The following is a 17,842-nucleotide window of genomic DNA, read 5'->3' on the forward strand; positions in this document are numbered from 1 at the left end:
ACCTTGAGCAGAGGTCGTCTCCATCATGCTCTTAAACTTCATAGCTTACAGATGAAATCTCATGACTCGACTAATTCCATAGAGAATAATGATGGGATGTGTGGCCCTACGTAAGATTAAGTATTAGGAAGAGTAGATAGAATATGGGGTCTTTGCAGAGTGATTTGGAAGTCAGAAGCTTTTAAAGCTTTTGAAACTTTACTTGTGTAACTGGACTGAGGCATAGCTGCATCCTTCATGATAGTCACTGGCAATCCAGGTCAGGGACCTTGGGCTGACCATACTATGCAGAGAGCCTTAGTAATTCACAGTAGCCCCTGGCTCAGCCAGATGTTGCCTTGGGATTTGCTTGTGTGGAGGAACTTTGCATGTTTATGAAATACGCTCTAGGATTTGAGACATGATGAAATGACTTGCCTCCTGGAACCAAGAGGCTCAGCCTCCTCCTGATTGACAGCAAATGCTTGTGACTTGCTGCTTTCTGTCCGTTCTCCTACCTGCTTTCCAGTTCTTCTTCCCTACCCAGTGCTGGGAAGACAGATGCTGCTTTCCAATTGTAGGATCCCAATGTGAGCTTTCCTATTTGTGTTTATTTTCCCTTAGAGCAGTGGTTCTCAACCTCTTGAATACTTCGACCCTTTAATACAATCCCTTATGTTGTGGTGACCCCAGACTGTAATATTATTTTGTAGCTACTTCATAACCATCATTTTGCTGCTGTTATGAGTCATAAATATCTGATATGCAGGATATCTAATCTCCAAACTGTGAAGGGGTCACAACCCATAGGTTGAGAACTGCTGCTGCCTTAGGTGGTGGTAGTATGGGTGGGATTGATTTCAGGAGTCCTAGTGCTATTAGATAAAAGAGTCAGGTTCTCAAGAAGTTGAGCCACTGTGACTCTAGATCGTGGCCCCAGGTCCTCTAGCAATTTCCCTGGGTCCTCAAAGGAGTCACTCTGATTATCTGGGCTTCAGTTTCTTCTAGAAAATGATAGATTCAGTCATATTAGCTCATAGTTTTCTTCTTGGCTTGTGGAAAACCAGCTTTAACAATCCTTGGGTGGCATTCAGAATATCGAACAGCTTGTACAATACGCTGTACATTGTGTTATATTCCTAAAACACGGGGCGGCAAAGGCATACAATGACTCTGTTAGAAGTGTCCCAGAGCAGCTGTGACTGAGGTGCTACCTGATAAGGCTAATTAAAGCCCTGAAGAGGAAGAGATAAAAAGCCTCAAGTTAGATGCCTTAGCATGGACTCTGGACTGGAGGTGCTTACTGAGGTGATTAGAGGGGAATTGATGCTTGGAGATCCTTGAAAGAATGTGAACAAGGGGGAGGCGGTGGTGGCGCACACCTTTAATCCCAGCACTCGGGAGGCAGAGGCAGGGGGATGTCTGCGAGCTTGAGTAAAGGTTCAAAGCTACACAGAGAAACCCTGTCTCGAAAAACAAAAACAAACAAAACAATGTGAACAAAGTAGTTAAGTTGGGGAAAACGAGGCAGAGATGTGGTCTCAGACGTGTTGGCATCAGCCTTGTTCCATAGGCAGCTCCAGGGTGTGGCTACATCACAGTGCTGTTCTTCCCAACATGGAAAGAGAGGGACCATCAATGCTGCTTCAGTTCAGGCAGCCATTGGCTACAGGTCCCCCTATTATCACCATGAAGTTCATGGTCAAGCTGGTCTTTTAGCCAGGTACAGACTACTGAGGTGGGAAAGAGAATGAGGCCAGTGTGAGAGCTATTCAGAGTTAAACCACAGCAGTTGGGGGATGGGTACTCCTGTAGGTAGGAAACCTGGCCAGGGAAGGCACAGATTCCGTCCTACCAAGACCACTGACTCCTGTGGATAGTTAACATAAGGAAGGGAGCATTCACATGGCATTAACTGAGTGAGTGTGGTCTAGTGGATAGTTAGAGAAGTTAGGACTTGGTTACATTTAAGGAAAATGGTAGCTAGAAGAGGCCCCAGGGCTATTGGATACTGGTTGTAGTAATATACACTATGAAAGATTCATCTAAGAAGTTGCCTGTTTTTTTTTTTTTTGTTTGTTTGTTTGTTTGTTTGTTTTTAATGTTTCAGAATATCTACCTGGGGTTGGGCAGGAGGAGGTAGGCAAGGTAGTAGCATTAATTCCAGGAAGGCACCCCTTTTCCTTCTTGTACACCCCCCTGCTTTTTGACATTTCTTCTACCCCACTTTAATTCATATGATTCTCTCTCTAAAACAAATTGTTCCCTGCCTGTCAACCAAAGTGAATCCATCACCTGCCTCCATGGTCCAGTCACAACACTGACATCATTTGGAATGGTACTTGTGTGTTTATCTGTTTCACAGAGGTACCCCTTATACTACAAGTCCCATGGTGGCCAGGACTGGGGTTGTTCTGCTGGTCTCTTAGTTTTGTTTTGTTTTGTTTTTAAGATTTATTTATTATGTATGCAGAAGAGGGCACCAGATCTCATTACAGATGGTTGTGAGCCCCATGTGGTTGCTGGGAATTGAACTCAGGACCTCTGGAAGAGCAGTTGGTGCTCTTAACCTCTGAGCCATCTCTCCAGCCCCTGGTCACTTAGTTTTAAAGGAAAGAATTTACTCCATAGCAGGTAGTCCATGAAAGTATAGGATGAAACTGAGTTCTGAACTGAGAGTCTAGTGCCACCTGGGGTAAGATAGAGACCCTCATCATGGTGCTAGGAGGAAGTGGGAGACGAGGAGGAACAGTCACTTGGTGAAGAATAGTCTGTCTGGTGCAGGACCATGACAGAAGGTATTTGTTGAGAAATTGCATTCATATTCACATTCCACCATCATGTTCCTTTTCTTAGGAGTGGTTAGCAAAGTCCTTGGAAACATGCATTGGCTGGGACAAATGGTCTAGCTCCTTTGACAGGCTGATGGCTGCCCCAACCATCTTCCAACCTGAGCGATGAGTAATTAGTGAAACTGATCTCTAATTAAGATGGAGCCCTGAGGCCAGAGATCTGAAGCTATTTTTTATCCCTCAGTGCAAACCATTTGGAAATTCTGGAGATGTTTTCATTTGTCACAACTCAGGGAGTCCCACTGGCACCTGCTAAGTGGAGACCAGAGTTGTGCCAGAGCACAGGGCAAAAGCCTGACAGAGTATCCCCTGGTCTCAAGTGGAAATTGTGCTTCAGCCAAGGGAAGCTTCTGCAGTCTGGCTCGGGTCTTCCAGTTAGTACTGCCTCCAGACTGGGAATGAGGGGTACCCCCAAAGACTATGAAGAGTTCTGCAGCCTGTTCCTTCTTTCTCCATACTCTAAGCCATAAGTGTGTCAGGTGTAGTGTAGCCCCTCTGCTCAGAGCTGCTCTGAGAAACAGGAACATGACTGAGAGATGCTCCAGCATGCTTTCCATAGAGGCTGGCAGGACCCGCGAAAGTTGTGCACATACATCCTCAGATAGGAAGAACCATGCCCCCCACCTTCTTCTTGCTCTTTCCATTCCCATCTTCCTCTTCAGGCTGGCTCCTCCTGCCCTGTCTTCCTGCATCTCCCCCAGCCCACCCCCAAAGATTAATGTGATAATTGCCATGTGTGCCTGTTTACACAGGGAGTGGGTGAGCTTACCACCCCCAATCAGGCAGGTTCCCAAAGAAACGCATCCCCACAGTGTCAGGACTGGTACCCGCTGTGCACTCCAGTGCAGGTGGGTTGCCGCCCCCAAACTTCTCTCTCTGTCTGTCATCACTTTTGTCATGTGCACACGTGCATGGGTGTGTCATTCAGTGAAGCGACAGGTGAGAAGCTGGGGAACAGCCAGACTGGCATCAGGAGAAGGGCCAGGCAGAGAAATTATTGTTCACTGTGGGTCCATCAGCCCTAAGGAAGACCATGATCTAATGAAAAGCTCTCCATTAGCTGTCATATGGTGGGCATGCTAGGGTGCTCCAGAGTAAAGCAATAAGACATGGGGGAAAGGGTTTAATAGGAGAATTGGTGTGCTTGATTAGAGGCTGGGATGTTCACATGAGGCTATTGCAAGCTGGTGAAACCAGTACAAGCCAGTAGTATGTCTCCCTCCGAATCAGGAGCTTTGGAATGATGGAAGATGATGGTACAGCCCGTAGACCAAGGTCAAATAAAAGCCCACAGTTTGGGAGAGGCCACTGGTACAAATCTCAGTGTTAAGTTTGGCCAGAGTTCTAATGCCCAAGGTCAGGAGAAAAATAGTATCCAGCTCTAGGGGAGGAGTCAAAATAAGGTTTGAGCATGTGCGAGGCCTGATATTCCACCTTTTCTTTTCCCATCGAAGCCCTAGCAAGTGGGAGGCACCTGTAATCCTGTTGAGGTGTCTTCCCCATTTAGGTCTTTGTTCTACAAGCAGATTTTCTCTGGATGTGACATAACATGCAGACCAAGCTTCATCAGCCACCCAGGCATCCCTCAGTCCAAAGTTAATCACCGTAGCAGGTGTTCCATAGGTATGGCATGAAGAGGCTGCTGCCCTCTGGGTAACATTCATTGCAGGGAGGGGCCTGGTTCATACTTAATTGTTCTCCATTGGAGGTGTGGGTGGTGATAGTTCTTGTATGAGACTCTCCTAGGGGCAGAATCCAGCAGAATATACTTTGGAAGCTATAGTCTTATGCCTCAGGATTTTACCAGAAGACCTTAGCATGGTTGTCTCATGTTCTTAAAGTTAAAATAAGGTTTGAGTATCCTATATACAAAAGTGCCCTGTGAGCCCCATGACAGTCAAAGACACAGTGAAGAAAGAGTGAAAGGGAGTTTCTCCTTTTCTCCAGGCTGTGACCTCCTACCCCATCTAGAGAGAGTCACCTGGACAGCGCAAGAGAAAGTGACTATACTTTGTGGCCACACTGGCAGGAGAATCCTGACTCCCACTTTCCCCAGTATCAGGATGCTTGCCGCCTTCAGAGTCGTTGGGCTTCTTTTTAAAAATCTCAAAATACACTTCAGCAGACATCTCTCCTACACTGGACAATTTTAAGTTTTTAATAATGATGAATCAGAAGGAAATGAAAACTCAGAAAGAACCTTGCTATTCTGAAGGAGGGCATCATGAGTGAAGGGGCTTTGCTTGCCCACTTTCTGACGAGGATTATCCCCTTCGTCTGGGGCTAATGGTCCATAATGACCGTGTGAAGGGATGGGAAGCCACCTGGTCAGAAATGATGGTGGAGAGTGGGAGCTGGGAGTGGAGAGTAGGTAGCAACTGTATTAAAGGTTGCAAGTAATGGTGGGCGCTGCAAACTACTCTCCCCTGGAGAACCTTTTCAGCTGTCAGTTGTTTCCTTAACCCCCAGGGCTTCATGTGGCTGGGGCTGATGTCTTCACAGCTATTCATCTCTCCCTTCGATTCCATTTCTTCATTTTCTTCTTCCAGGATGCTCCATTGCTGAGGTAGAAGACATGTATAGCTATTGAGAGAGAAACTCCACAGATTGGGAACCTATTATCAGAATGGATTTGTATTGGTCTATTTAAAACAAGAGAATCATCATATTCAAAGTGTGGCCATTTATTAATGAATTACATGTATGTGTGCCCAAGTCTTTGTCACATTCCAGATCTTAAAATATTCAGAGAGTTAGAAGTAAATCCCAAACATCCTCACACTGGACCAACATTATTCACCGTGAGTGTTTTGTAACAGAGTTAGGAAGGATATTCCAGACTTTTAGCCAACAGGGGGATTCTTTTATCCCTATGTCTTTTATCCCTGTGTCTTATGGGATATATTCACTGATGTATTAATAGATTTTCTTTGAAAAAAAGTTTTACAACCAAGAAAGTTTATGAAATGGCACAGTAAAGTCAGCAATATATCTTTTCCCACAGTTCTTCTCACTGCCTGTGAGACATATATAAGCTGCTGTATTCCCTAATGTTCTCTGGTTACCAAACCCACTTCCCACAAAATGCCATCATTACCTTTTATGAATCACAGCAATGGGGAGTCCACAGAAAAGCACAATGTTTTACGTAGGTTTTACTCTGCAGCTGCCCTGGCTGCTCTTCAATCATAGCTCAGTTGGAGATCAGAGACACCTCAACAGTCATGCATTCCATCATGGTTACTGTTGATATGGATACATTTATGAGCAGCTGAGCTCTGTTCTGGGTGCTTGGTGTAAACTTAGCCCCTGTTGCCAGAGAACACTGAAGGGGACTGGCAAAACCATAAAGTCACATGGATTGTGTTCATCTGGAGCCACTAGTGAACCATCAAAGTAAACTAGGCTTTAAAGACGATTTGACTTATGACCCTGAAGACAGAGACAGCTGTGCAAGAATCATCAGTTCTTCCTTAGTGCACATCTCAGACACACCAGCCTCCTTGTCCTTCATGCCCCTGGTGACTCTCAGCATTTGGTTCTTCTTCGTCTTCCTTCTGATGATGGGACATGACCTTTTTTTTTTTTTTTTTGAGATTTGCCTCATGTCCTCTCTACTTATTTTATTATTATTATTATATTTGTGTTTTAATTTTACATATCAGCCATGGGTTCCCCATCATCCTTCCCCCTCCCGTACCTCCCCTTCCCTTCCCCCCAGCCCCTCCCGTCCATTCCCATCTCCGCCAGGGCAAAGACTCCCCTAGGGATTCAGCTCAACCTGGTAGACTCAGTACAGGCAGGTCCAGTCCCTTCCTTCCAGGCTGATTGGATCAAGCCCTCTGGATAAGTGAGACAATTGAATAGCTTGAACTGTTTGGGAGGCAACCAGGCAGTGGGACCCAGACCTGTCCTTAGTGCATGAGCTGGCTGTTTGGAACCTGGGGCATATGCGGGGACACTTTGCTCTCTACTTATTTTTAACCCCAACCTGGTGAAGCCGAAGACCTAAACCTCAGACACTGAAGCTGGCAGGACTTCGTTCCCTTCAGTTGTTAAAAAATGTTTTACAGTTTCTGTGTGTTGAATTTGGAGTCAACTTGAGTTATACTCATCTCATCTGAATTCAGTGCAGGGCCAAAACAAAAGGTACAGACTTGCCAAAAGGTCTTGGCTTAGGGGTTGTTTTTAATGGAAGATCTGACTGTCCAGTGTCAGCAGCCATGATCAATCAACAGATATATTTATGTGACTTGATACTGAATTGAAAAAGAAAATGAGATAATTGGGGAGAAAAAAAAAAGATTGGATTGTAGATGTCCACAAGATGCATGAGAACAATCACTTTAAAATATATTTTCCAGGTCTAGTAGTGAGAAGGAAAAAGGTGTGTAAAAAGGATGGGTCAACAGTTGCCATAGACATTCTGAACTCTGGTTTTAATTTTATTAAGCATGTTAGTTATAGGTAAGGCATTTGATCTTGATGGTCCTGATTTCCCCAATGAAATGCGGATAAAATATCTATTGTGAGTATCAATTTGATATTGAAAGTGATGCATGAAGAGTTGGGTTAGGGGGAGAGTTCAAAAGTCTGCACATGTGTAATGCAAATCCAGAAAATCCCTTTTAAAAGACCTGGGCAGGGAGAACTCAGAGAACAAGAGGAGCCTTTGTCAAGAGACAAGGATGTCAGAGAGAGCACCTCAGTATTCTCTGAGTTTGATTTCAAGGGTCTCTTAAGATACAACAATTCCAAGACAAGGTCTCCCACAGGGAGTCAGCAGAGCCTGGTACATTAGTTGAGGCAGGTCCCTCCCTCCTCCCTGCACCAAAGCTGTGCAAAGTGTCTCACCATAGGCACTAGGTTCCAAAAAGCCAGCTCATGCACTAGGGACAGGTCCTGGTCCCACTGCCTGGGGGCCCCCTAAACAGTTAAAGCTAAACAACTGATTCCTCATAGGAGACCTTGTCTTGCAGGAGGTGTGAATGGGAAGTGGGTAGGGGGAGGTGCTGGGGGTGGGAGGAGGGAGGACAGGGAGGGGAATCTGTGGTTGATAGGTAAAATGAATAGAAAATCTCTTAATTAAAAAAAAGGAGAAAAAATACGACAATTCATTTTTCCTCAGTCTGGGCACCTCAATACCTTTCCATCCAACTTGGAGCATAAGAATCTATAATACAGATTTCTGTGCTCCACCCCCCCCCCTTTTCTGTATGAGCATGAGTTAGAGGAGAAGGAAGAGTGAAGAGAGAGATCAGGAGAGACTGGAAAATCTCATATGATCACTCTTCAAATCTAGATATAGTCCTTGCTCTGCCCAGGGCTTTACTTTGTACAGGATCATTATGGAAGAAGGAAAGTCACCCCAGGAGCTGGGCAACATGGTGTGAACCTAATTCCTTCTAAGTACTCATACTAAGGGCTTTTCTAAGTTAGCCCTACTAACACCCATGGGATAGGGTGACAGGCACAGCCTGCCCTTGTTTTTTTGTTAATCTATCTAGCTTAAGAGTGCAAAGGTTGAGAATACATGTCACCAAGATCATAAAGCCAATTCACCTTTTTATAACATTGGAAATACATTTTGGCTTTTTTCCATTCGGTTTTCATATCTTCTAAGTAAGGGTGTTAGAGTTTTCCCACTAAGGATATTATAGAGATGCTGCTGTGACCGTCACTAGGCACATGGCAGAGTGTGAGTTGTCATACAATAACGTGGAATGGGGATGGGAATGAGATAAATGTTTAACTGTAATCGCACTGTGATTGTTACACCCCTCTCTGTATGAAGCTTCCAGAATGCAGGCTTTGCTTCTGGGAGACAGCTTTAAATATTAAGAACCCATTTTTCTTTCTTTCAGACCAATGATGCCTTAGGAGCCACCTGGAATTGGCTGTACTTCATCCCCCTCATCATCATCGGATCCTTCTTTGTTCTCAACCTTGTCCTGGGAGTGCTTTCAGGGTAAGCCAGATGTTTTACTCTTCCTTGTGAGCTGCTAGCTCAGAGCTAATGCCTTCCTTCCAGTTCGTAACAGATCTACTCATTTGACTACCACTTAGAAGACACTTACTGGACAGCCCCTTTGTGCCAGTGCTGTGCTAGCTGCTTCAGTCCAGTAAAAGGTGATTGTTCTAACCACCTTGATTATTTTTAGGCATTAAAAATCTGTGTCGGGGTTGGGGATTTAGCTCAGTGGTAGAGCGCTCGCCTAGCAAGCTCAAGGCCCTGGGTTCGGTCCTCAACTCTGGCAAAAGAATAAAAAAATCTTTGTCATATACAGTTCTGAACATAGAGTCTTGTGAGTTCATATATATATATCTCCATTCAATAACTCTATGTCAAACACTGTGCTGGTTGTTAGGGACATAAAGTTAAAGGAGATACAGATTTTATCCTCAGAAAATGCTTGCTTCACAGTGTATTGGACATCACGTCTCTTGTTTGTGATGTGAATTCTTCTATGCTGATTTGTGTTACTCAGTGTCTAACATGCTTTGCAGAGAAGATATTTTTGTCATTTGAAAAAGGGAGTACACATCTTGTTTTTACTGACCAATATGAAATACAATAATTTGTTTGGCAGAAGGAACAAATCTTATAGGCTGAAGTCATTAGAGTTGGTTTCAAACAGGACTGGGAATTGCAGGATAAGTTAGGTATCAGCATAATATAGGAAAACAGAGTATATGGAGATAAACACTCTAGAGACGATAAAGAAATGACATGGCATGGAGCATAAAGAAGCTAAACTATGACATTTTAAGATGGCTCAGCTCAGGTAAATATTTTAGAAAACCCTACATTTCACTAAGCCAAGTTGGGATGGGGTAATGATGATGACGATGATAATTTTGGCAGTTGGTGTAAGCTCTTCAAATGATAGCAAGTAAAGTGATCTTTGTGTATACATGTGGCAGACTGAAACAAGTTGGGGATCTTTTTGAAACTCTATGAATAGAAGAAAGACACATTAAAAGGACACAAGAACAAGGAAGTGGGAGAAATGACAGCAGATGGGAATATGAACAGACGTTTTAATACTACAAATGGTTAACGCCACAGTAGTTGTAAAAGCTTAAGTGTCTCTAATGGAGAATGACGATAAATAGGCAGACTGATTTCCCTCGTGAGCAGAAGAAAGGCTTGGGAATTAGAGACAACACATATTCCTAAGAATTGGAATATGCATAATGTTAAAAACAGAAGATTGATTAAAAAATCAATCTCACTCTCCAGACACTACTGGCAAGTATCTGGCCCATTTAGCCACACCCATAAACAAATTAGGAGACCTAGCCTCTGTTGAGGTTTAAATCAGCAAGGGTTGGAACAGGGACACCTAATGCATCTGAGGGTGGGCTTGATGTTGTCATGGAAACAAGAGGCCTAAGTGACAGTCCATAAGCTGAATGTCAGTTCCCCAGCCCACTTCTGTTTTCTCAGAAAAACTGCAATCTGGCAATAGTTAAGAGGATTGTTCTGTGGGGATTCTCTCTTAAGAGAAAACATCTATCACAGTCTGGTGAGGTTAGAGAAACAGGTTCCCATCCCATCTCCCCTCATAAAGCTCATTATGTCCATTCCCTTTGGCTATCACAATAAACTACCACAATGCAGGCAGTGTAAACCAAAAGGAATTTTATTCTCTGGTAGTTTTTGAGTTACGAGCTCCAGATCTGGCAGGTCTACACTCCCTCCAATGGCCTGGGAGAATTGTGTCTTCTTTCTTCCAGCTTTGGTAGATCCAGACATCCCTTGGATGGTCACCATGTCATCCCTCCAGTCTCTGCCTCAGGGCTCACATAGCCTCTTGCTTTCCCTCACCTGTCATCTCCCTCAGGTGTGCTCTTATAAGGGTATTTGCGATTTGATTTAGCATCATTGGATAATCTAGGTTGATCTTTTCTTCTGAATATACTTAACTTTACTGCATCTGCAGAGACTCTTTTCCCAAATAAGGTAACATTCAGGAGCTCCAGGAATTAGAATATGAATGGTCTTTTTAAGGGGTTGCAGCTCAACCCACTGCATTCAACACTCCCCAAGCCCCAGCTATGGGTGAGGAATTTCCACTGCCTTGCTTGTAATGTGAACACAAAATGCCCTAAGTGACATAATAAACAGACCACAGGAACTTGAGTGAATATGAGCAGTGCAGGCAGTAACAGATAATTTTTAAAAACCATATGTGATGCCAGCAGAGACAGAGAAAAAATTTCATATACAAAGTAACAGCGCATTACAGAAAGATGTTGAGATTAAGATGAACTGTTGGAATTATATGTAAAATGTAATTGGTAGAGAAGTGTGCAAAGCTTAGTTAATGTAAAAAGGTAATCAAACAAAAGAAAAAGAGAGTAAACTTGGAGTGTAAAATTGAGGATACCACTTAAGAAGTGGGGTGGAGGGAGAGCCAGAGGCAGAGACACAGAGAGAGACAAGATAGAAAGAGACAAGCACAGATAGAGAGACAGAGATGGAGACAAGAGACAGACACACTGACTGACTCAAAGAGCAAGGTGTGGTGGCACACACACTTGTAATCCCAGTACTTGAGAGACTGAAGCAGCAGAATCACATTTCCAAGGTCAGTCTGGGCAACATAGTAAGGCCTTGTTTCAAAATATTTATAAGTGATCCAACATTTTCATAAGAGGGTTCCATAAAGAGAACAATGAAATGGGAAGGAAGAATTAACATAGAAAAATATGACAGATGTTCCCAGAACCAAAAGACTCACCATTGCCAGATTAAAAGAACTATTGAGACATGTGCAAAGTCGTTCTTTCCAGCGTGGTTTCTTGGCAGTGGGCATGGGAAGCATCCTGGGTATCCCAAGCTGGGAGATTAAATATGTAAACTGTAGGATGCATACCATGGCATGTGATGTAGCAATTAAGAGCAACAGATACCATGTGCACATGGAGTATAGAGTATCTTAAGAATGGTTCAGGGAAAACAAGGAGACAATGCGATATGCTATCACATTTGTATATGTATAAAACACAGTTTGCAAAAATACATTCAAACGAAAAGTTATGTTGTAATAGCTTGTGTGGCCAAGTACTAGAATGTGGATACATAGACTAACCATGAAAATGTCTACTGAGACCTTAGGACATCCAGTTAGAGGAAGTCACACCAAGGTGAATTACCATGAATTTCAAACCATCAGAAAAAAGAACATCCTGAAAGCTTCTGCCAATGGGGAATAGGGTTAATGTTTGGCTATAAAGAATCACAGTGCCAGCTGGGTGGTGGTGGTGGTGGCAGCGGCGATGGTGCATGCCTTTAATCCCAGCACTCGGGAGGTAGAAGCAGGTGGATCTCTGTGAGTTCAAGGACAGCCTGGGCTACAGAGTGAGTTCCAGGAAAGGCTCCAAAGCTACACAGAGAAACCCTGTCTCAAAAAACAATAATAAAAAAAAAAATGCCACTGAGCTTCTCAGTGGTAACACTGAAAGTTAGAAGGCAATACAGAAGTTCTTAAAACTTCCTAACAGGAAAACAACTTTGAAGATTGAATGTTTTGCCTAGCCAGAGTGCCAGTTACCTGTGTGAACAGAATAGCAGCCTTTGAGGAAGCAGCTACTAAAGAAAATGAGTCACTAAGAATAAAGAAGAATGTAAGAAAAGAAAAGAAGGCATGGAGCTGGGGGATGGCTCAAAGCTTAAGTGAGAGGGCCCACATGGCAGCTCATGATTGTATGTAAACTCCACTCTCAAGGGATCTGACATCTGCAGGGTCTGCACACACTCAGTGCACAGACATGCATGGCAGCAAACAGTTACAGACGTATAATAAAATAAGGTAATGAAACAGAATAAACCTGAGAGAGAGAGAAAGAGAGAGAGAGAGAGAGAGAGAGAGAGAGAGAGAGAGAGAGAGAGAGGGAGGGAGGAGAGAGGAGCGAAAGAAAGCAAGCGAACATGATACTCACAAACACAGGGGATATAGCAGAGGACAAAGACAAAGGGATTGAGCCCCAGTATTGTAGTGAAATAAAATTAGGGTGACAATACTCAGTGACTGAGAGGGTATCGGGATCAGACTTAAATAAGGTGCCAGAGGGTCCTAAAAATGACACATACACACACACACACACACACACACACACACACACACACACACACACACATACAGTAGTGTATTCCTTCTCTCTTTATTCAGCTCTGTCTCCTTTCTTCCCCTCCCCCACCACCCCAACTGAAGCATTTAACTCACAATATACAGAAGTACTACTCCCAAAGAAACGGAAGCACAGCAAGTCCTCTGTGTAGCTCAGCTGCCAACCTGGTTTCCTTTGTTGATGCTGAAGTCTGAGCTAGCCTCTCACAGTGTTGCGACTGCCTTTATTACCTTGGGGGAGGCTGACTATGGGGAAGGGATTCGGGTATCAAAGACCAGAGTCTCAGGTTCCACAGTAAGCAAATCATTAAGCAGTTTCTAGAACTGAAAGATAAAGAAATAACAGTGTTTTAAGTATAATATTTAGAAAATTTGAAATGAATGCCAGAAGACACAGAAGAGTTGAAAGTGGCTGCCTCTGGAGAGTGAGATTCTGGGGTTGGGAAAGGGAGACAGAGGGCTGCTATTTTTTTCATTACAATCTTTTAAAATTGTTGAGCTTTTAGAGTTCTATGTGCACAACTCTGAGGAAAATAAAAATACCTTAAAATTTGAAGCAAAATTATCATAAAACAGGTGGAGGATGGACAGAGGGTCTGAGGACACTTATCTAGCACCAGCAGGGAAGGACTGACCTGGGAGGGAACAGATCAAGAACGCAATTATGCCAGTCCCACTGTGCCACACTAAGAAATGTGGCAGAAACCTGTAAAATGGCCACAGAGAAGACACTGGGGAGAAGCTCTCATCAGTCTGGGACTATTTGATTTGAGCCAATTCTGTGGCCATCAACTCCCTCCTTTTTGGATCAGAAGATGTCAAGCAGATGCCTCTTTACTACCTGAGACCTAGGAAGTGGTGCTGGCAGCTGGGAAGAGCTGGTGTGAATACATCCTGACATTTAAAGAAATGTTAACAATAGGAACCTTGCGAGCTGGGCTGAAATACTTCCTTCTGTCCTGGTTTCTCTTCTGTGATCTGGTGATGCCTTCAGTGGCTCAGCATTGGGAGGATTTTCATGGGTGTCTACAGAGGACTTGGCACCACTGGGTCCTGTGTATAGGAGGGGTCATGGGCTTTCTCTGCTGCTGGATCTGTGAGTCTATGCTTCTGGAAAGCATGAAATGTCTCCTTAGTTGGGGTTCACACGTTGAAGTACCTGGTATGTAGCTTTGCACAGTTTGTCTCCAGGGAATGGGCTTCAGTGACCTGTGAGCATATTGACTGTTTTATGCCAATGTGACTCTAGGAGTGGGGAACTCCAGTAATGGAAGGAGGATGCACAAACCTCCCCGCCCTGAGCAAGGGTCTTCTGGCATCAAGTATGCAAATGACAGAAGGTCCCATCCCCAGAGGTCGAGACAGTGATGAAAAACTGTGAGGTGTGTTTGTTGAATTCATATTTATAAAGGAGAGATGGATAGAAGCATTGTAGCGTTTTTACATGTCTCCAAGGAAATAGGATTTGATGAAAACCATTAGCTTAGGCTTGAAGAGAAGCAGAGCTTCCTGTCTCCATGGCAACAAACCAGGGCTGCATAAGCACATCCTGAAGTGCTGTCAGGGGCTACAGGGCAGAAGGCTCATACAAACAGAAAATGACCCTGAGCTATTCCAGCATCTCCACCTACTGCATCCAGGGCTTCTGAGAGAGGGAGATAAACATGTGTGTGTGGGTGAGGTGGGGGGTGGGAGGGAGGATTATACTATTTCCAATGTGAGTAAAGAAGTCAGAATAAGGACTACTTACAGATGCATCAGGAGTGATGAGAAGCCTCATGTATGATATAAAGTGTCTTATAGTTTTCAGAGCAACTTGCTTCAAAGATCTTATTCATTTCTTGAGACAACTTGGTGTAGGCACACAACATTTTTAAAGATGGAATGAAGAGCTAAAGGATCTGGTCTACAACAAGGTTCTGGCAGAAGCAGGGCCAGAGATCATAGTCATTCAAACTCTGCTTAGGTACTTACCTTATTATCCCAGGTGGCCTTCAGAAAGGCTGCCCAGAATGTTGTTCTGCCCACAGTACCAATTTTAGGTTCAAATGTTAGTCTATACATGCATTGATCCCATGCTTATTTTCATACACTGGTCTTCATGTATGCGATGTGACAATGTGACCTTGTACATATGAAGGAGAAGATGCCAAGACCCACTGGAAAGACCTTTTTGCTCTAATGACTGATGGAAAGAGGTGACCTGCTAATATTAGAGAAAGGCTTCTTCTGGTTGCATCCCTTCAATGAGTGGAGCAGCTCCATTGTCAAGACTCATTTCTCGTGAAACCTTCTCTGACAACAAAACAAAAGAAAATTAAAAGGCATATAAAGGGGTCTAAGTTCAAGTAGTCTGGGATTCAAATTCTTGTGAAAGCTATTATTTAAGATTCATATATGTAGATTCTGTAGTTTTTGCAAGGCATTGTTGAGGACACAAAGGTAAGATCTATGTCTTAGTCTTGGTCATAGGAACAGACTAACCAATGTGTCTTCAGCGTAACCTTGGATCTGCTGACTCATATGTCCTTGTACATTAGGAGGTGGGAACTGAGCGTTTTCTGGGCCTGACTTGAGACAGAAATGGTTGGTGGTCTCATAATATAAATTATCCATACTAAGCTTAGCAGTCCAGATATGATTCTGAGTAGTGCTTCTGGATATTAATTGCCATGTGCCTGATCTTCCTAAGACAAGTAGACATGGCTAAAATAACTGTGTGTTTAATTACACAACAATGTTCTTGGGCTACTAACACTGAAGTCAACCAGTAGACATCAGTCATTTTCTCAGACGACCATTTCCGAGTGCATGCTGTAAATGTTACTCACTGCCAGGTGTTGGGGACATCATAACAAGTTTGGAGAGCCATTATCCTTCAAGAATATGAAATCAAGACAGAAGTAGTGCAAGCATTAAAATGAGGGGGTAGCAATCTGGCTCAGTAAGTAAAGGTGCCTACCACCAAGTCCAACAACCAGAGTTTGATTCCCTAGAACCCACTTGGTAGAAGGAAAGTACACTCCCAGATTGTCCTCTGACCTCCACAGGGATGCTGTATTACATGTGACTTCCCTACTAATAAATAAATGTGATTAAAAAGCAATTAAATTAGAGGGGGGCCATGATCAAATAAGACTGGTGGAAGAGGGTAACTCCTGTGCACATTTTTGAGATAGCTAATGATTAGCTAGAACTGAGAAAGAAGACCTTTCAGTGGGTTAAGATTTATAGAGAAGCATGCCAGAGTAGGAAGGCAAGCTGGGAGTAGCAGTTCTGGAGGGAAGCAGGGTCTCAGTGAGTTTAATACAGTGAGGATGGAAAAGGCAGGGCAGATCCAGCAAGTGATGAGGTGGGAACTACAGGACTTGTGACTCTGTAGTGCAATGGTTCTCAACCTGTGGGTCCCCCAGTCTCTTTGGGAGTCGCATGACTCTTTCACAAGGGTCACCTAAGACCATGGGAAAACACAGATATTTAATTATGATTCATAACAGTAGCAAAATTACAGTTGTGAAGTGGCAATGGAAATAATTTTATAGTTGGGGGTCACCACAACCTGAGGAACTGTATTATAGGGTCACAGTGTTTAGGGAGTTGAGAGCCACTGGTGCAGTGTCTGAGTGTCGTAGGACAAACTTTTAGCCACTTCTGAATTTCTGAATTGAGCTACCAGGTGGCTGGGAGAGAACAGAGAAGCAAGAGTTAGGTTTTGAGGGAAATGGCATAGGTTTTGGTTCTATCCGGCTGAGAGAACACATTTTCTGCCTTTTGACTAGCTCACAGCAGCAGAGTAGGGGTTGTTTCAGGCTGTTATTTTTAAATCCCTGATTTACTGAGTCTGTGCCATGCACTAAATGTTGTGCCAATACCACGACATGCATTGTTTTATTTAATCCTCATAAAGAGCATATGAGGTATTGCTTTCTTCTTTTATAAATAGGGAAACAGTGGTAGAAAAGGTTGGTAGCTTGCCTACATAAACAGAGCTATTAAGCAGCAGGTTCAGAATTTGAAATAAGTTCTGCTATGTCTGAACACCTATGCCCTTAGACACATCCTCCACATAGCTCCCATGTTTTGGACAGAAAAAAATGTTATTGTCTAGGATCCAGTACAGTGTAATTTGGTGAATATAAAAGGGGCTATCAGTGGTAGCAAGGACAACCCTGTAGAAAAATATTTCATGTTAAACCGTATCATAGCAATTACAATAGATTTCATAGTGCCTACTTTGGCTAGAAGCATATTTGCATGACTATGGGGGTCACATATGAAGCTAAATTAAAAGGTAGTTGGCAAAATTGTACCTTAGAGTATGATAAAAATCACATGAGGAAGCAACTCTGTTATCCCTGTCTAGTTTGTTCCTGGCCTCTATGTTATATGAACAAGGAAACTCAAGTAGAGTATGAGAAACTCACTCAGCTATGTGGTGTCAGGCCACAGCTAGAACCCAGGTCTCCTTGGTTCCTGACTAGGGTGCTTTTCCAACTCTGTGTCATAGCTATAGACGTGAATAAAATTCTCCATAAGCCCTGCATTTGGTTTTCTTTCCACTTTCATCATTTTCTGTCTGTGGAATATTAATCAAATCTCTTTGCTTTCCTATATCTTCACTTATGCAATTGTGGCTTAAGATACTAATATTTACCATGCATAGGATTATTGAGGAAATCAGATTATTAGTGCTCAATATTTAGTATTTTGGGATAATAAATACTTAATCAGTTTTATTAGGGAAAGAGCATTCTGTTTTACTTGCCAACTACATCCATAGATCCTATTAGCATGAGCTCAGAGATTTCAAGTGACACACTAAGGCTTGAACATCCATAGTGACTTACAGGTAACAGGATAAATGGATTGGGGTCC

At 43.3% G+C, this 17,842-nt stretch overlaps 1 protein-coding gene across 1 annotated transcript in view; it reads left to right on the forward strand.

The window, feature by feature from the left end:
• Cacna1e (calcium voltage-gated channel subunit alpha1 E) overlaps positions 1-17,842 on the forward strand; it is a 472,757-nt gene that overhangs the window by 312,571 nt on the left and 142,344 nt on the right. Inside the window, 1 exon segment of the mRNA XM_036202180.1 lies at positions 8,696-8,799. Within this exon segment, the coding sequence (XP_036058073.1) occupies positions 8,696-8,799 (104 nt within the window).

The sequence above is a fragment of the Onychomys torridus genome, chromosome 11, assembly GCF_903995425.1.
Source record: "Onychomys torridus chromosome 11, mOncTor1.1, whole genome shotgun sequence".
In the NCBI taxonomy this organism is placed as follows: domain Eukaryota; kingdom Metazoa; phylum Chordata; class Mammalia; order Rodentia; family Cricetidae; genus Onychomys; species Onychomys torridus.